Genomic DNA, 18672 nt, shown 5'->3' with positions numbered 1-18672 from the left:
CTGTATTTGCGCAACTAGGCTTGCCAGGTCTATCACCATCATCCTAAGTGGTATTTTTACGTCCAGCGCCATCATTTAACTATCAGTTATTTATCCAATTACATCCATGTACAACATGTAGCAAATTAAAAGGAAGAAAAAATGTGTAAGATTAATTATTTATCCAATTACATCCAAGCACAAAGTATATAACATAAGTATAAGAGGAGTCAAGAATCAAGATGATAGTTGCTGTTTGAAATTAGACTCCAAAAAAAATATCAGCTCATCTCACTTCTTCCGACTCATAGCTGCAGCGATTCCTCCAACGAGAAGTCCCACAGCAGTGGCTGTTATGCCTATCCCGATGACACCATCTGCATTCAATAGAACGAGAAAACAATAAAAAAACTTTATATGAGGAGAAAATTTCTAACAGATTGGTTAGTGATGCTAAATGGTACTAATGAGAATAATTTGCAGTCTTAATTTTCAAGAAATATACTATGCTATTTCCATGTTGATGAAACTTTGATCATAAAAAGGTTTTTTCGTTCACAATTTTCATTACTACTTTCCAAATGATAATGCATTTGAATAATTTGTGAAAAAATGAGAAACAAGAGAGGATTATACATGTCCAGTGATTTTCGTATCAAACTTGCACTAACTTTCATTACCATTCCCACCAATTAATACTGATGACTAAATGGACTATCAATAGTATTTGGGAAGTGGAGGATCAAAGTTGTTACCTCTGGCAATTCTGTCTTCAACATGTTTCTTCAGACTTAATGCCTGCCTCCAGTCAGGTGCAATCTGAGAAAGGAAAGAATGAAACACACATCAGTCACTCAATCAAGGGTGATCAAGAAAAAACGACGCAGAAGGGGAAAGAAACGAAAACATAAATACATTTTTGTATCAATTCTACAACATTAAATCAGAAATGAACCTCCAGACATTGTTCCACAAGTTGCCTACTTCTTGAAAAGTCACCACTTCTGTAGTACCCCACAGCGAGCAGATAGATTTTTTCTCTCTTAGCAAGAGGACTAGTGCTAGTTTTGGCCAGTGATGCTGCAAAAAACAATAAATGCGAACTTCAATCTTCTTTTTATACCATTTTTTGAAAAACAAGGGGTAACAGAAGTTGGACGAGGGGGACTCAAGATGAAGGTATGTAATATAAACCCTAGGTTTCAATCACCAATCACTGAAATGACCAGCCTATCAAGAAAATTAATTTAATTCAATTCTTTAGATCAATTTGCTTATTTACACAATAAATACAAAAAATTGGATAGACAAGACACTAAAATGGACAAAGGCGAGTTGGTTTATGTAATCTAGTGGTAGAGAATCATAAAATGTAGCATGACGTTATAACGCATAAGCAATTCTATTTTGTAGAATTGTGATTCACAATGTTAGTCCATTGAGTTGCTTGACTTAATGAAAGAGCACTGGTATAGAATGTATACAAGTGAATGAGTGATAATTATTGTTATATGCTAGAACTTTTTTGTTGATCTAAATTCTAAATAGATAATGGGTATAGATCTTAAGTATTCTGTTTCTCCAAAAGTTGGTCCATTAGAAGCAGGCGAATAACCTCTTAGGTTTATTGATCATTCTAATACTGATGATATCATTCTGTGGGCTATAGATGAGCTAGTAAGTGCTAAACATGTGAATATGGAAAACAGGCCCTAGAATATATAAACAATGCTAGGCATACAAGCAAATGAAAATACTAAGAGAAAATTTCCTCGGTGAACAATATTCTCCACCACGGTTCAAAAGCTTAGCATAAGCGCTTACAAAAACCATAATTTTATTTTTCACCTCAACACTCCTTTTCATCTCTCCCATCCATTTGATCCTCCCTCAATGAATGTACTGAAGCTCCGCAATCACCCATAACTTTAGTCCTCTTTTGCATGAAACATCAACATTAATCATTTCACCTTCACTGACCATTCCAAGGATAAAAGCAGCAAACAATGGTCAAAGGCCTTTACAAACTACGCAGGCAATCAAGCCTCACCTTAAGGTGAAATGAGCCTAAACCTTTCTTAGTCTACTCTCCTTTTAGTCTGACTTAGTGCTTTATCATCAGATTTTTCATTTGAATTGTACCTGAATCGTTACTCTTTCAGATTAATCTGATATACAAGTTATTTTTAGGTGATCATCCTCGAAGGTTGAAGTCAAATTATACCTTACTAAGTGTTTCCGGATATATTACTTGAGATTAAATGTTGGTAATGCAAGTAATTTTATATCTTCTCTGGTTCTTGCTCCAAACAGCAAAAAAGGTAAGTTCCTTCAGGATTTTTTCATTTCATCATTTTAATCTTTGACTATATGGGATCACATGTTCTTATGCCAAATCTTTGCAGTATCAGATAGTGGATATGGTTAAAAAAAGCACTATCAAATTACTAATATAGTGATTGCTACTACAGTTTACCAGACAACTAAAATGAAGCAGCTCACAAATAGACTTAAAAGGGGTGGTGCATAAGAACTTTAAAAATAAATCAATGCATAGAATTAAAAAGTATCAAATACAAATGACATAAAAAGAATCCATGTCAATAAGAAGACCAAAATACCTTCAACCATAGCTATCCCACGCTGCACATCCTCAGGACGCCTAGAATGAACAAGGGCCCATGACAACCTCATTATACATTCACTTTTCTGTTCTTCACTAGCACTTGCAGCCTCTGCAACCTCCCGTTCAAGTCCCTGAAAGTAGCCAAACAGCCAATGTAAACTATACTACTTCCCTAGGTTGTAGGAGGGAGAGGGGATATGTTCTCAAGATAAATTTCAACGCCTATTAAACATTTAAGATAGCAAGACATTGTATTTCCGAATAACTAACCCAATTTTATAAACAATGCTAAACAATCATTAAATACTCTTAATAAGTTATTATGTTCACAAAAATTATCAAAAATGCTTGTTCAAACCAAATAGCTCAATAAAATTGCACACTCAAGACCAAATGGCTAGTACTTCTATTACATAAGCATATATGTTCAGGCAAATATCATATACAATATTCCCAAAAGCCAGCAGATGGCACGATGATTGGAGGCATACACACTTAATCCCAGGAAGAACTTACTAAAAAAATTGACAATATAGGTTTGTTAGACACTACCAAAAGAAAACTGCAATATTAATCACTCACAAATTTCAACGGTAAATACACTACTACAGCTTAAGAATTGCCACAAAACAATTGAAATGCCATGTATTTTTTCCAGAAAAAATTCACGAGCAAAAGCATAAAGGTAAACAGAAACCTCACATCATATCATAGAATTTCCGACCACTTTATTTGCATATTATATGATAAAAATTTGCATCTTTATCAATCAATTTACAATTTTACATCATCAAGTAAGTTTTGGATTCGACTAGGCCAAATACGCAATGATAAGAAACAATGCGCTGATATTAAAGGAATCGAATAGAGAAAACAGAATAACATAAACCCTAGAATTAGTATTACATTAAGGAAAAAAAGGGAAAGGCTTACAGAAATAGTGTCAGGATCACACCATGGAATTTGATCACCATTGCCGAAGAAATTACCAATGGATTCAAAGAATTGTCCGATCTTAGCATCCATAATTTTATCCGAATACTACAAAACCTAATTAGAAGATATACTTGTATAATTGAGTGAATAAGAATGACAAGTTGAGATCGAACGTCAGGAATTGAGGATTAATATTGAGAAATTGACAAAAAAGACAAGGCTTTGTTTTCGCTGTAACCAAGGGTATTCAACTATTCATCGCCTATTATTGCCTATTGTTTTTTTAACGGTATTTTGTCGTTTAAAATGTTCATTCAAGAATTTTTAAATTATGTATTAGACTTATAAATGGTTACACGTATGTGGTTATCTTACAGAAAATTTGCTGTTAAAAATATGTCTTTTGATACTAATTTAGGGACCAAATGAGATTCCAATAAAGGGGATTTTGCACAAAGTTTTTTTGAGTATGTGGATGAATAAGAGAAGGAAAATGGTTAGTTGTGGAGTACCGATAATGGAACCTAAAACCTTATTTAAGGAAATTATTTTATGTTGAATTTTTATAATTTTAAGTCGATCTATTAACATGTTTTAAACCTACTTAGATCTTACACTATGAAAGTAATGGAGTATAAGTTTAAGTTTAATTAGACCTAACCCAAACTCAATCTATGGGCTATGTCGTAAGATGGAAGTGGGATGTACTAGCATGTGATCTGCCCAAGCACGACACTGTTTATGTCATGAATAGACACAACACAATCAGGCTCAAAGAAAGCCTAATATGTCACAATTTTCATGGTAAGACCTTATTTTTAGTGGACAAGCACTATACGTCATACAATACGACGCTATTCATGATGATATTTAACATAACATAATTTAGTATAAAACATAATAGACACGATACGTAAACGCTCCAACACGATACCATTTCCATGGCCACTCTACCCCAATTCACAAGTCACAACCATTCCAAATCGTAGAGGAATCAATTTCCATCTTATTGAGCAATACGCAATTAAGAAATTGACTTGTCAACGCTAAGTCGGTTACTAATTAACCATTACTATAAACACCCAACGTCATATTTTCCTCAAAAAACTACTCCGTCAATTTGGGAATTAGGGCTTTTCAACAAATTTGCAATTCAATTCTTGAATTGTATGTGGTAAATAAAATCGAGAGAAAAAACAAGGAAAGTAGAAAACCATGATTGAAGTGGTATTGAACGACAGGTTGGGGAAGAAAGTACGAGTGAAGTGCAACGAAGATGACACCATTGGCGACCTCAAGAAGCTTGTAGCAGCTCAAACTGGTACTCGCTCCGAAAAGATCAGAATTCAGAAGTGGTATACAATCTACAAAGATCATATCACTTTGAAGGATTACGAAATTCATGATGGCATGGGTCTTGAACTCTACTATAATTGACATCTATCTTTCTGGTCATCCTCGTTTCTTCTTTTTTTGTTTGGATGTGAAATTTCATGTTAATTTCTGTGTTTTTCCTTTTCATTGATAGTTTTTTTTGTTGCTGGAACACATGTTGGATTTCTTTGTTGTTGATTAATGAACAATTCCTCTGTCAATTAATGAAGGATGTTGATTATTTTTTGTAATTACAGTTTTCTGTTGTTTGTGAATTGTAATTGGTGTCATCCTTTGTTTTGAACTTTTAACAATGTGTGAATTTTAAATTGATGTTTATTGGAAATGATTTATCTGCTTTTAGACAATGAAACCGGAAAAAAATAGGTGTTGAAACTTGAAAATATGAAATGTCTCTTAATAGATACACAATGAGGCACAAGCAGCAACAGTAACTTCTACATTCATAACCGATCACAGCAGGTATTTGGCACCCCTTTCCATACAAACTAGAAAGGTCTTATTACAAATATTGACAGACAGGCTAGAGTTCAACTCTATCATGAGTTTGATTTACACTTTACAAGTTACTTCCCCTGCATTTAGTCGGGATTAAGTCCAAACTCTAAACAAATTAAGCGAAAGTTTTGTAGTATTTATGAGAACAATAGAGTCCCCTTTTGTCCTGCATTCTTACCATCATAATGTTCAATCTACTATTCATCGTGCTGACTTATGCATTGTGATAATTTATTGATAATACCCCATTCCTCTTGTGGAAATCCTCTTACCAGTCACGATGAATGCTTGGAAAAAGGTCCAGGACAAGATTAGCACCACAATTTTATTTCAAATTCCCAACTTTCCCCATTCGCAGATAGATGGGAAAGTTTACAATCTTCTCATTTTTTCCATCATTCAACCAAGCTTGCTTGAACTTTTCGATCAGCTCATCCGTTAACTTCTCTTCCCCTCTCTCCTTGGCAGCATTGTACGCTGACCATGACCTTATGTATGCCAAAAAATCCTCCAATCTCATCATTTTCTCGGCCTTGAATTCAAACGGGCCAGTATGGCTCAACCCATCAACAGGCTCAAAAGGGAAATCAATACTCCTGTATTTATCATCCACAGCACTTGTCGTCTCATGCCACCCTGGACCTGCAAAACCCTTGTAAAAGGGCCAGAAGACAGCATCCACCTCCTCGTTCACTTCAGGGGTAGTATAGCACCAGGCTGCAATAACCCCATTGGGTTTCTTTAAGGCCCATTTGACTACCTCGTAGAACTTGGTGAGGTCGAACCAGTGCATTGCTTGGGCAACAGTTATCAAGTCGATGCTGGATTCAGGTGCTATCTTTTCCTCCACATCACTGAAAGAGAGTACTCGAGGAGTCTCGTAGTACTTGACATTAGGGAGTTTTGGTGCGCAGTCCAATTGTGTTGCATGAACGTCAGTGCCCACCACATTCTTGAAGCACTCAGCTAGCTGATAATCGGAAATTATACTATAGTTAATAAGAGTGTAAGAACTAGTGAAAAATCCTTCACTTTCAGCTTATCAGCTAACGAAAACCAGGTAAATTTGTAGAAATTCACTCGAGAAAACTTCGACCTTCGAACAACTTAGATCCCTTGCTTACATTAGTTGCATTATTGTTGGGCTTTAGGGAAAATTGGAATAACAAAAACAAATACTAGGACATTGTACTCATTGGAAATTAACTTGGACAGTACTGGCTCCCTCCATCTAAATACAATTACCCAAAGTAATTAGTAGATCTGTAAGATCATACACCATATTTTTACACTTCATAGCAGAAAATAAACCTAAATTTACTTGAACTGCATTATGGCTAAGGTGAGGACAGTATTTAAGACAAGACTTAGCTTCTCTATGGATGGAGCCGGACATGTGCAAGGTATATAATTGCGCACTAACACCAGAAAACCCCTAGTTCACATCATTTACAGTAGTTTTACACCGCAAAACTTCAAAAGAAAATAAAATAAGCAGGACCACAAAGCAACTTATCATGCCTCATCTCGAATCTCATCCTTTTGAGACAAAAATTTGAAAGTAAAACAAAAACCCAGCCTTCCAAATTCCAAAAACCCTAAAACCTGGTATATTTCCTTCATGTTTAGAATTAGCAAGGAAAACGAAATGATCGAGTGAACAGAAACATGCTTCATAGCCTCAAGAAACTTTCAATTATCCACCCTCAAAAGGATTCACACCAAGTAATTTTTAGTGATTAACGTAGGAAAATTTAGACGGTAAAATAGGGAATGGATTTATTTGGAGAGGAAGATGAGTGAATATGTAGAATGGATATCCTTATTCATTGCCAAAAAATTAATTACATCAATGGGTATTTATAGTATTGAGTTAGGTTACAAGTTTACTAAAATATCTTATATATTTTTATTTTTTAATTAGTTTTCTAGAATCTTCCATTATAGTATTATCTTAGAATATTTTTATTTTTTAATTACTTTTTTAGAATTTTTCATTATATTATCTTAAATATTTTTATTTTTTAATTTTTTAGTTTACATATTTTTATACTTAATTAAAATTCTAGATTTTTCAAGATTATTTTAACACCAAGTAATTTTTAGTGATTAAAAACTAAATATATGCTTTATAAACTCAAAAAATTGATAAATGCGCAAGTTAATTGTATGCGAGTGAAGAAAATCTACACCAATTAGCGATTACAATCTAGCAATTCGTGATTAAATTGCGTAAATGCCAATTGCCATAAGATGTGAAATCGACCAATCGTGTAAGATGCAAATTGGGAATTTGGGATCCGGACAAATGAAATTGAAGAAAGAGAGAGAGAGAGAGGAAGAAAAGGAAAAGACGTACAGAAGGAATGGCTTGACCTGTGCCGGTGCCGACATCCCAAGCAAGAAGATGAGAAGGAGTGTGAGATGCTATGAAATCGAAAAGTTGTGGTGGGTATGATGGTCTTCCACCTGAATACTGCGAGGCATTGTAACTTGGCTTTGGTAATGCACCCGTCCCCGCCATTTCTTCCTTCAACACTCAAGAGTGTATAGCTTTGATTCATACATAGGTAGGCAATGGCGGATCTAGCAAACTAAAATCCACATGATGAAGGAAGTATACTTTTGACGTCATGGCTGATGTAATGCTGAGGTTATAGCTAAAGGACAACTAGGTGCTATTTTCTTTGACTTTGACCTGCAATCTACTAAGAAAATACTCATTGACTTAAACACTTGGTATTAAGAGGTGTTAAAAGAATAAATTCATTGTATTTGATTTTAAATGTATCATTTGCTTTTTGCATATTTAATACACTAATTTAATACTTAATAGCGATAATTATGTATAATTAAAATTATAAAACTGAATATTAATAAATTTTATGCTGAGACAAATTAAATTAAATATCATTTGACTATGTTTTAATTGCATGGGTTAAAAATATAATACAAATTAAAAGTGATTGATGAATAGTAACCTAAAAGCAAATGAAACATTTAGGGGGTTTGATATAGTATTTTTTGCTATATGTAACGGATTTCATTAACAAAACACATTACTTTTTGTTTGTTATAAAAATTAGATAACCATTACCATTACTTGAAGGTAATGGTTACCATTACTTTGTTACCTCTTAAAAAAGCTGTGAAAACAACTATCCTTTTCTTATCTATTCCCTTTCCGTTTTCTTTTCTCTCTTAATACCAAACGCTCCTTTAAAAAGAAACGAATAAAGTAAAATTTAAATTGAGAGAATCATACATTTTATTAATTTTATTGTATAATAGAATAAAGTAATTTGATTGTGAGCATGTCCTTTGTCTTTTTTTCATTGGATGTTATTAATGAAATTTGACTAATTGATATTTATTTTTAGATTTACCATATTTATGATTTATGAATTTGCATTTTTGAAAAAATTTATACATTAATGGTTGAATAAATTACAATTATTCTAATTACACTATTATATATAAATGTATTGTTTAAAAAACTATACTGGGAAATATATGATGTACTGTGTAGAAAATTATATATTGTTTGAAAAATTATTGGAATTACACTGTAATATATATGATATACTGTTTAAAAAAGTATACTGCAAAATGCATGATGTACTATGTATAAAATTAGACAGCATAATAAATTACATTTATTCCAATTATATTGCAATTTCGGAAATTACCAGAAGTACATAATTGCCATATTTTTCAATAATTTTTCTTTAAAACTGAAATGACATAAAATTTATTTAATAGATCAGTAAAATCAATCATTTACATTGTTAGACTATCATAATTACAATTTTGAATTTTAGGAAAAATGTCAAAAATATTGAATTGAATGTCAATTTGGCAACAAATAAATTAATGCAAAAAAGCAACCAATTGTAATCAATCTATATGCAATCAGACTACCTCAGCTACCAAATATAGTGCAATAAACACTTTAACAGAAATTACAGTATAAATTACTCTAAAATTTTCGATAATGCAATTATTCCTTTTTATGTATTGACACTTTAATGACAAAAATTACAATATAAATAGTACAAAATTTAATATTTTCATTAGTCTAAAATTTTATTAAAATATTAACAAATTTAAAAATTCGTGTATCGCTCCGGTTCTATCCTAATAGCATCTTAATTGATAAGAGGGAAATTAAAAATCTGTCATAGCCAAGGAATGAGTAATGTAACTTGCATCAGTAAATGCCATGTTGTCTTACTAAATTTGCTTTTATGTGAGTTTATATTTTTGAATACTATTAATAAATTAATACTTCTTTTTATGTAAGAGTGATAAATGAATAATGTCTCAAAGGTAAATGGGACACCTAAGGTGAATAGAAGGGAGTATTTTATTTATCCGCAGTAAATAATCTCATATTTGAATTTAATAATCTAATATTTGCCCTTAGTTTAATGTCAACATCCCCGTTTATTTTCTAATAATTTAATATTTGCCCTTAATTTGCTATTAGCATATCAATTATTCACATCGAATGGGCAAAAGGTTGAATTATTAATGTCAATTATTCTTATATTTTCTATAATTCATATAGAGATAGTCTCTCGGCGCTAAGCCTTCATTTGCTTTGTGTACTCTATTTAATGCATTAATTCAATTCTATGTATCTATAATTAATTTAATTACTCCTTACGTTTTTTTTGTTTTTTCCGTTTACTTTTTGCACTGTTTAAAGCAAATTTCAAACTTTAATATCTCTAAATACACATAAAAAAATTATAAAAAATGCATAATAAAAAAGTTTACATAAAGACGAATCTAACGAGATCTCACATGAACATATACTATCTTCTAAATATGTGTAAAAACATTAATCAAATTTATCTCTTCTTAAGGCGCAATATTCCAAATGGGAAGAACATTAGAGAACGAAAGGAGTATTATGTACATCATTCAAAATTATAAAAAATTAAAATAAATAAAATTTTATAATAAGACGAATCAAATAAAATTCCATCTAATAACGTATAATTTACGGATTTAAAATAAAATATTAAGAGTGACTAGTAAATCATAAAAATATAAATGAAAAGGAAATCTTATTATCACAATGTATATATTTTGTTTTATTTTTCACCCATCTATATGTTTTAATTTTGCAAGCAACAAAACCACAAGCCCTACCAGTTTTATACAACAAGCAGAACATCAAGAAATTGTAAACAACAAAAATGGCGATGACACTAATTCCCAGTGACACATTCAAGGTTGGATTTATTGGAGCTGGACAAATGGCGGAAAGCATCGCTAAAGGTGTTGTTAACTCTGGCATTTTGTCTCCTTCCCGTATCCGAACCGCTCACCTCAATCCCCAACGCCGCGAAGTTTTTCAATCGTTCGGCGTTTCCGTTTCTGATCAAAATCATCAGGTTTCTTTCGGTCATTGTTTAATTTTAGTTTAACTTTATTATGTTGTCTTCAAATTTTACAATTCTGTATGCAATGTTTTTTGAATGATTTTCAGTTTATATGATCCACAACACTCGATTCGTTTGTGTAGTTATTAGCGTTTACAATGTCAATGAGTTGAGCTTTTTGTGTTAAATTATTGATTTTTGACTTAAAACCCCTAAATGTGTGGTTTGCTATCTACAGGTTGTGGAAGATTGTGACGTGGTTATTTTCTCAGTAAAACCTCAAATTGGTAATTTTCCATACATTTTATGCTTTGTAGTAGTGTATTACTGATGTTCTGGTGCTTTTAGCTGAGAATTAGATTCTTCATATGCTGCATTTATCTATTTGACATGAAAAAAATTAGACTTTCTGAGATTGCGAATACAAATCTTGGATGCTGAAGGATATTTTGTATTGGTAATTGGACGAATATGTGTTATCGTTTTTTCTTGCTTGTCTAGTTTCAGAAAAACTTTTTAAGTGAGAACTCCGAATGGACAATGTATGGAAGAAGAGAAAAATGATTTTAACTATCAAATGAGGAAGACAGAGTACTTATAGTTAGCCATATGAATTGCAATGTCTGCTATTGGACCACCTCTTCATTTATTGTGATATAGTGCAGTCAAGGATGTGGTATTACAGTTGAGACCAAAGTTTTCGGAAAAGCAGTTACTGGTATCGGTTGTTGCTGGGACAAAATTGAAGGACTTAAAGGTATCTTATGGATTTACAAAATACTATGGTGTTTATGTATATTTAAAGAATCTTTTCTTTAGACTTTCGAGTGAAACAAAAAACACTGTATAATTTGTGATGGCCCATGTTTTATAAAGTGTGCCTAGGTGCAGCTGAGCCGCTAAATGGCACTGGCGAGGCGTTTTTAAGTAATGTAAGCTTCAGGCTCAAAAGTGCTATAAGCCTATAAGGCATTTTCATCAACCTGTTTTGCGCATAGGATCTTTATTTTTAAGGATTGTGAGGCGCACATCTCATGTCTAGCCATTTGCACCTGGTCTCTAAGACCCCATCAACCCTGTTGCCTTCTTGCACCTTGAGTAGTTGAGCCTTTTTTAAACCTTGGTAAAGGAAAATATAACACTGAAGAATGAGGATACCCTCAGAAAGTATGACTTAGAATTGCATTAGGGTGTCTTTGCTGTTGTTCGTTTGGATTGTTTCTGTTTTTCTTTAAGTAGTATATCGTGTATTTTTTAATAGACCTTTGATTCTTGTCTTCTGCTTGATGTTTAATCTTCCATAGGAATGGTCCGGGCAGAATCGTTTTATCAGGGTGATGCCTAATACGCCTGCTGCTGTTGGAACAGCTGCTTCAGGTTTGCTTACTTCTTTTGGTATTGTTTTCTGCTATTAGTTTTCCGATCAGTTTCAGGGTGACAATTCTTGTTTCATTATTGGTATGTTGAGGGAACCTGCTTGTTACATTATTTATGTCTTGATAGAGAAACATTTTAGAGATGTAGCGCTTCTTTGTCAAAGCTTTTCATAGTAGACCATCTTTATAGTTATCTTAACTTGAAAAGACTAGTTGTCAAAGTAACCTTTCCATGAGGGTGCACAACTAACTATGAAGTCGTAGTTTGTTTTAAATAAAAACTATCCTAAATGCAAAGTTTGATTTGCAAAACAAGACCCCAAAAGCTAAAATCCAATGCTTGACTGCTTTATCAAGCTCTACTAAGTACTAACTGCAAAGTTTTTGACTGAGAGCCTGTTCTCCTTGCCTATTTTAGTTAAGTGCAATCATAATAAGTTTAATCTGGTTTTATCAAGTCAGGAAAGACATACCCTTGGTCAACATTCTATAAGTTTCCCCAGAAGTTATTGCTTTTTAGTCTTAACTCTATTGCTGCACCATTGCATCTTAATATTCGTTGGTTTTATGTGGATTGTATTTTTAGTGATAAGTGTTGGGGGAGGTACTGCAACTGAAGAAGATATTGAACTTATAGCGAGATTATTTGGATCTATTGGCAAGGTCTGGAAAGCAGAAGAGAAGTTATTTGATGCAATTACTGGTCTTAGGTATGTCAATACTCAGAATTTCTTGAACCTTAAACTTAAATGCGTATAGGATACTGAGTACCCAATCATCAACTGAAGCTTATGTCAGTTTTCATATAACTTTAGCCAGAGATTTATTTTCTGAAATCCCAAAACTGAATTATTTTGTCTTGAGATGTGTAGTGGAAGTGGGCCAGCATATATATTTCTGGCCATTGAAGCCTTGGCCGATGGAGGAGTTGCTGCAGGTCTGCCACGAGAACTGGCCAAGGGTTTAGCTACTCAAACTGTAAGCCCCTCCCTCTTTTTTGCAATACCTTCACCTTGTAATATGGAGTTTGGTGTCCAATGTTTTTTGGATAATGTAGACGCTTTTAAAGCATTTGATCGATTTGAGTAATTATTGCTTCAATGAGTACTAAGACCACCATTTAATACCAATAACCAAACAGCAAACATGCCATAAACATACATGTTTGCTAAAGAAAAAAGAAGGAAAGGAGGAGACGGCCAGGAATAGCAGGATTTCTTCCTCTTTCAGTTTAGCATTATTATTTTTTCTGACAGGAATATTACCAAAGGCTATGCTTTACAGGTTCTTGGAGCAGCAACGATGGTGGCAAACAGTGGGAAGCATCCTGCTAAACTCAAAGATGATGTTGCATCACCTGGAGGCACAACAATTGCCGGCATTCATGAATTGGAAAAAGGTGGATTTCGAGGCACCTTGATTAATGCTGTTGTGGCAGCTGCAAAGCGTGGCAGAGAACTTTCTCAGGGCTAACTTTATCGAGGAACATCTATTATAATTTGTTAGCAGCAGGTAGTCGATGATCGATCCAAACTCGTAAGGCCTTTATTGAAATGTTGTATAGTTAGATGCTACATGATGCAAGTGTATCCATTGTTTTTGGGGGAATGCAAGGAATTTTGTACACCTCCAGGCTCCAGCAGATGTCTAGTTATGCAAAACATTAGCAAATTTTCTTTTCCTTTACATATAAAGATGGTAATTTATGGATATGGATACATGGATAATAATGCTAATTTCTGTTTGCTTGGTCACTGTATTCGTGATACAATATCCCCATTTTAACAATCGAGCAGAGGTAAATCCGGGTATGATTTTCTCCGTGAACTCTTGAATCATGATTCATGTCGAGAGATGGTATATTCTTGTATAAATTACAAGAATTCATTATCATTACCGTCATTTATTAGGAGTACTACTTTAACTTTGTTTCTTTTTTAAAAAATTAGTAATATAAATTATAATTGTTGGTTCCGTTTATATTTATATCCTCAAATCTCAATAAAGGCTTTATCTTTCATTCTTGTGATAAGAGTTTGATTTTGATTGCCTATAAGAAAATTTATTCAGCCTACGCCCTACCTTTTTCCCTATATCAGCTAGTCATTTGAGAGACGTATCTCAAACTCAACCCATTAAAAATTAATGCTTACATACGTATTCATAATGCCTATTTACATTATTCTTAATGCTTACATACCGTATTCTAAATGTCTACTTTCAATATTTTAAATATTTACTTATATTATTTTTAGTGTCTATTTATAATATTTTAAAAAATATATAATATGGTGACCCAATTAGAGAAAGAGACCATCTCTCACAAGAATTTGTGATATGGAATTGACCTTATCCGGGGATGGAAAAAACGCTACATGAGGCCAAAAGCAGCACACTCAACTCATGCGTTCTAGAACGGAAAGAAGAAGTCTTAAGAGTCACTCTCAGTATGTAAGGAATGATCCTATATGAGCATAGATTATAAGGATCGAAGCAACGCACAACAAGAGATATGACGAGAAAGTTATGACGCAGGAATACATGTCGCAAGAAGGCCTTACAGCCAGGAGGGTTCATCTATGATTTATATTTTACATCTACAAGCTGAAAGAGAAGACCTGTATGTATGATCACATATGACATGAACAAGACCTAAAACATTCTATACATCAATCCCTATCTTTAACTAAGTTGTTGATCATATTTATCAATGGTAAAGTACCTTTTGACAAAATTTCTAGCCTAGAATAGTTAGAGGCATGACCAAAAAGAGATAACCCGAAAATAATAAGCTCGGGTAGAAATAGTCGAGACGACAAGAATCCATGCCAATACACCCGTTCTAGGTCAAAAAACGCGTCAAAAAACCTTCGTGTTCCTGGTAAATCAAGTTTAAGCAGAATATCCATACCAAAACAGAAGAACTCCCTTTGTCGCCTCCTCTCTATCGGCCATAACTCTTTCCAAACTCCGGCAGACAATTCAATTCCAACACGACTATTTTTCGAGTCTAGATATCGAACAATCGAATTGGCTATAATCGGAGCTGCTGCCAATGTCCTCGCAACCATATATCCAGTCGAAGGATGCACCATACCAGCAGTCCCACCGATTCCCACAACGCGTTGGGGGATCACAGGAAGGGTTCCTCCCATAGGGATCACACACCGTTCATCCTCCTCAATGTGCGTTACTTTAATACCAAGATGCCTCAACCGAGCTTCCATTCTTTGTTGTATATCTTCCATAGCCAATCCTGGTCGAGCAACAAGAGAAGTTTCCTCTAAGAATATTCTATTCGAGGAGAAAGGCATGGCGTATAGGAAGGTCGGGATCCTACTATTTCTCGATTTTAAGTCCAAGTTACCATCCAAATGAGAATCCCTCCAATCCATAAACAACATTTTATCCACATCAAAAGGGTGTTCTTCAACTTCAGCCAAAATCCCATAAGCAACTTGGTAACCCGGGTTATATGGCTTATTGTATTGCACCAAACTTCGAGCAAAACCCGTTGCATCCAACACGATAGAAGCTTGAACCGCAACGCCATCATTGCATATAAGTAAAGATTTTGTTTCTTCATGGGTGACTTTCATAACTTTTGCTTGATGAAATTTCACCCCATTTGATATACATTTTTGCATCATTTTCGATTTCAATAGTTTTCGATTAACTCGCCCATAAGGCCTATCGAGATTCTTTTTCAAACCCTCGTTAATGAAAACGACAGCACCTGACCAAGTAGTATCAAGGCAATCAAGCAAATCCATGGCTTCGAATTCATCTACCCAAACACCATAGTTATTAGGCCAAATCAATCTAGGGGAAGGATCAATTAAACAAACCGAAAGACCTGCCTTCGAAACTTGCTGTGCAACAGCAAGTCCAGCAGGCCCACCTCCTACAACAGCAAGATCTACCAATTTGCCCTTTAATGTATCATATGAAGGCAATTCAAATTCTAGGGTTTCTTTCTTAGTCTCAGGAACAAGCTCCAAAAGAGTGCTACTACTAGCTTTAACTATTCCAATTTTGCACCATTTTTTATAGGATTTTATTGTATAGTGCTTTTGACCCTTTAAAACACTCAAATTAGACCATTTCTCAGGAAACCCTAGTAGTATAGGGTTACAAATCTCAAATTTGCTATGAATTTTAAGCAAAGTACCCATTTATTTTTCCAAAAAAAGTTTAAAAGGGACAATAATCCCAACTGGGTATCTTCCAAATCCTCAATTACACTCAAAAAATTGGAGAAAAAACTCAGGAAGAAAAGAAAAAAAAAACTAACAGAAGTGAAAGTAGAACCCCATTTCATAAACAAAATGATATACAGAAAAAAGTATAATTAAAAATCAAAACTTGAATTGAAAGATGGTATCTTATGAATATTTACCAGATAATGAAGATTAGTTATCCTTGATTATGGAATTTGGGGTGTCACTTTTCAAGTTTCCACCATGAAAAGGCAAAAGATAAATTTGTGAGGAGTTGGATGACTCTCCTATGTGGCTCTTGCATCAACTCATATGCACAAGTCGATTTTCTTATGTTATTATATTAGTGTTCCCTCAACAAATACCTAAATATTAAGTGAATTAATTTATAAATAAATTCTATTTCAAAAAATTAAGTCAATTCATTAATAGAAATAATGAGTTAAATAAAAAGAAAATAATAAAAATTACCATAAAAAAAAGAACGACATAAAATAAATAAGATAATCTCTTATATAAATATTTGGTACAGATGTAATAAAACGAGATTTTTGGGATTGAAATTAAAGCTAGAGAATTCCCTGTACCCACAGATTAGGTGAAAGAAAAATCTGCAATCACAAGATCAATATATAATTTTTACGAAACTATTTTTTTATTTTTTAAGGAACTTTAATTTTGTAGACGTAGCATTAATTTCAAGGACAGTTACAGAAAATCTTCTGTTATTATTGCGACCCTTTTATTTTTTAAGGAACTTTAATTTTGTAGACGTAGCATTAATTTTAAAGACAGTTACAGAAAATCTTCTGTTATTATTGCGACCCTAACAGAAATTAATTGGGTGCGCTAGGCCTAAAAATAATAGGCGTTTCAAAGTTAAGGTTAAGCACACGTTAAAATGAAGGTTGATAAATGATTTATGTGTTTGACTGTCAACCACATGCCACTTGTGGATCAGTCATTGATGATTTGAGCTTGGTGCTAAAACACGTGTTGGAATTTAAAAGGTATGCGTGTTAGATCAAAACAATTTATGTTAGAATATACTTCCTCCTCTAATTTAATTTTAAAATTTTTAATTATGTATAATAAAAAATATGAAAATTTAATTAATAATTTTTAGGCTGAGGTGAATCAAATAAAATTTTATTTGACTATGTTTTAACTTATAAATTAAACAATAATCACAAATTAAAATTGATGAATGAATAGTACATTATTTTTCAATGTTGCAAGTAATATTGTAACACCTCTAAATTTCCGATCCTCTAAACGGAACCAAAACCGCAAGGTAGTGGGGGAAATTCGGGTGTTACTTTTAAAATAAAATAAAAATAAAGAAAAGGAAAAGAAAAAAGGTAAAGTTTGATTGATTTAATTAAAGGGATTATAGAAAAAATTCAAAACAAAATCGTGCAGAAATTTCGGTAGCATCTACCTTGAAATTGAACGCATCAAAAGAAAATAAACGCGCATTAAAGCATAATCAAGAAAAGGCAACATCGGCCTTGTAACAAAATTTCACGGTGGAATGTTCATCACCTAATCCTCTGTTGACATGCTAATAAGCATGGATCGTGGTTCCAAAGTAAACGCTCGAGTTTGAAGAAAGAAAAAGAATGACAACTATCTAAATCATACAAACCACAAAAACAACGCAGCGGAGATAACTTGTACAAAAAGAAGGACATGTGCCTCAAACTCAAAATATAAACAACCTGAATGAAAATATACTACAGGTAAAGTCAAAACAATAAGATTATTGCACACTTCAATACTCTCACTCATTCCCCTCGTATGTAATGCATGGAAGCTCCATCACCTGTAATGTCTATCTATGATGTCCCCGCTACTCAACGTAAGATCATAGACGAACGCGTCATAGCAGGGCCATCAAAAATGAGCCATCAACAATGAAAACAAATAGTAGACCCTCTAAATGGAACCAAAACCGCAAGAAAACGGAGAAAATTCGGGTGTTACAAATAGAGAACAGAAAAAGTATAACACATCCCGGAGCCTACTTTAACAATTTCCCCTAGCTTTCCATTTTTGGGTAAACACCTTGTAACTTGATACTCCTCATCTGTTTGATAATTGAGTCTTAGTTGTTGGTTATTAGTTGTTAATTGTTGGTCGTTAGTTATTAGATTTTTTTTAACAAATTGGTAATAGTGTCTTTTTTTGTTAATTGTTAAGCCAACTATTATAAAAACGGTTAATAAAGTAGTTGTTGGTTAATAGTA

The 18672-nt window shown here is 33.4% G+C and overlaps 5 protein-coding genes across 6 annotated transcripts; 2 read left to right on the top strand and 3 right to left on the bottom strand.

The window, feature by feature from the left end:
* Nucleotides 1–118: 118 nt before the first annotated feature.
* Nucleotides 119–3843, bottom strand: LOC130826130 (mitochondrial fission 1 protein A). Its single transcript, XM_057691674.1, has 5 exons — nucleotides 3539–3843; nucleotides 2601–2736; nucleotides 935–1059; nucleotides 735–798; nucleotides 119–356 (listed from the first exon to the last, which is right to left on the bottom strand). Exons 1-5 carry the CDS (start codon nucleotides 3629–3631, stop codon nucleotides 271–273), a joined length of 504 nt encoding a protein of 167 aa, XP_057547657.1. The 5' UTR covers nucleotides 3632–3843; the 3' UTR covers nucleotides 119–270.
* Nucleotides 3844–4621: 778 nt separating this feature from the next.
* On the top strand, nucleotides 4622–5149 carry LOC130826131 (ubiquitin-like protein 5). The gene has a single exon (XM_057691675.1). It carries the CDS (start codon nucleotides 4757–4759, stop codon nucleotides 4976–4978), a length of 222 nt encoding a protein of 73 aa, XP_057547658.1. The 5' UTR covers nucleotides 4622–4756; the 3' UTR covers nucleotides 4979–5149.
* Nucleotides 5150–5292: 143 nt separating this feature from the next.
* LOC130826128 (uncharacterized) lies at nucleotides 5293–8127 on the bottom strand. The gene is made up of 2 exons (XM_057691671.1): nucleotides 7794–8127; nucleotides 5293–6404 (listed from the first exon to the last, which is right to left on the bottom strand). Exons 1-2 carry the CDS (start codon nucleotides 7956–7958, stop codon nucleotides 5760–5762), a joined length of 810 nt encoding a protein of 269 aa, XP_057547654.1. The 5' UTR covers nucleotides 7959–8127; the 3' UTR covers nucleotides 5293–5759.
* Nucleotides 8128–10537: 2410 nt separating this feature from the next.
* Nucleotides 10538–13939, top strand: LOC130826127 (pyrroline-5-carboxylate reductase-like). Of its 2 annotated transcripts, none has more exons than XM_057691670.1 (7): nucleotides 10538–10839; nucleotides 11066–11114; nucleotides 11493–11584; nucleotides 12132–12204; nucleotides 12790–12913; nucleotides 13076–13181; nucleotides 13474–13939. In XM_057691670.1, exons 1-7 carry the CDS (start codon nucleotides 10642–10644, stop codon nucleotides 13621–13623), a joined length of 792 nt encoding a protein of 263 aa, XP_057547653.1. In that variant the 5' UTR covers nucleotides 10538–10641; the 3' UTR covers nucleotides 13624–13939. The 2 variants fall into 2 exon arrangements, with proteins under 2 accessions (XP_057547653.1, XP_057547652.1); XM_057691669.1 differs by having other exon boundaries at nucleotides 10541–10839; nucleotides 13488–13939.
* Nucleotides 13940–14716: 777 nt separating this feature from the next.
* On the bottom strand, nucleotides 14717–16770 carry LOC130826125 (lycopene beta cyclase, chloroplastic/chromoplastic-like). Its single transcript, XM_057691668.1, has one exon. It carries the CDS (start codon nucleotides 16376–16378, stop codon nucleotides 14873–14875), a length of 1506 nt encoding a protein of 501 aa, XP_057547651.1. The 5' UTR covers nucleotides 16379–16770; the 3' UTR covers nucleotides 14717–14872.
* Between the last annotated feature and the right edge of the window lie 1902 nt (nucleotides 16771–18672).

Source organism: Amaranthus tricolor, chromosome 10, assembly GCF_026212465.1.
Source record: "Amaranthus tricolor cultivar Red isolate AtriRed21 chromosome 10, ASM2621246v1, whole genome shotgun sequence".
Taxonomy (NCBI): Eukaryota; Viridiplantae; Streptophyta; class Magnoliopsida; order Caryophyllales; family Amaranthaceae; genus Amaranthus; species Amaranthus tricolor.
Note: the sequence above shows the minus strand (reverse complement) of the source record. Positions and strands in the feature narration are given on the sequence as shown.

Excerpts from the sequence above, each read along its gene's own strand:
- LOC130826130 (XM_057691674.1), bottom strand. The coding sequence starts at position 3,631 with ATGGATGCTAAGATCGGACAATTCTTTGAATCCATTGGTAATTTCTTC. Across the intron at positions 1,060-2,600 it reads TGGGATAGCTATGGTTGAAG|CATCACTGGCCAAAACTAGC; the intron begins GTATTTTGGTCT and ends TGTTTTTTGCAG. Across the intron at positions 357-734 it reads TGAAGACAGAATTGCCAGAG|ATGGTGTCATCGGGATAGGC; the intron begins GTAACAACTTTG and ends TATTGAATGCAG.
- LOC130826131 (XM_057691675.1), top strand. The coding sequence starts at position 4,757 with ATGATTGAAGTGGTATTGAACGACAGGTTGGGGAAGAAAGTACGAGTG.
- LOC130826128 (XM_057691671.1), bottom strand. The coding sequence starts at position 7,958 with ATGGCGGGGACGGGTGCATTACCAAAGCCAAGTTACAATGCCTCGCAG. Across the intron at positions 6,405-7,793 it reads CAGGTCAAGCCATTCCTTCT|CTAGCTGAGTGCTTCAAGAA; the intron begins GTACGTCTTTTC and ends TCCGATTATCAG.
- LOC130826127 (XM_057691669.1), top strand. The coding sequence starts at position 10,642 with ATGGCGATGACACTAATTCCCAGTGACACATTCAAGGTTGGATTTATT. Across the intron at positions 12,205-12,789 it reads TGTTGGAACAGCTGCTTCAG|TGATAAGTGTTGGGGGAGGT; the intron begins GTTTGCTTACTT and ends TTGTATTTTTAG. Across the intron at positions 13,182-13,487 it reads AGGGTTTAGCTACTCAAACT|GTTCTTGGAGCAGCAACGAT; the intron begins GTAAGCCCCTCC and ends TATGCTTTACAG.
- LOC130826125 (XM_057691668.1), bottom strand. The coding sequence starts at position 16,378 with ATGGGTACTTTGCTTAAAATTCATAGCAAATTTGAGATTTGTAACCCT.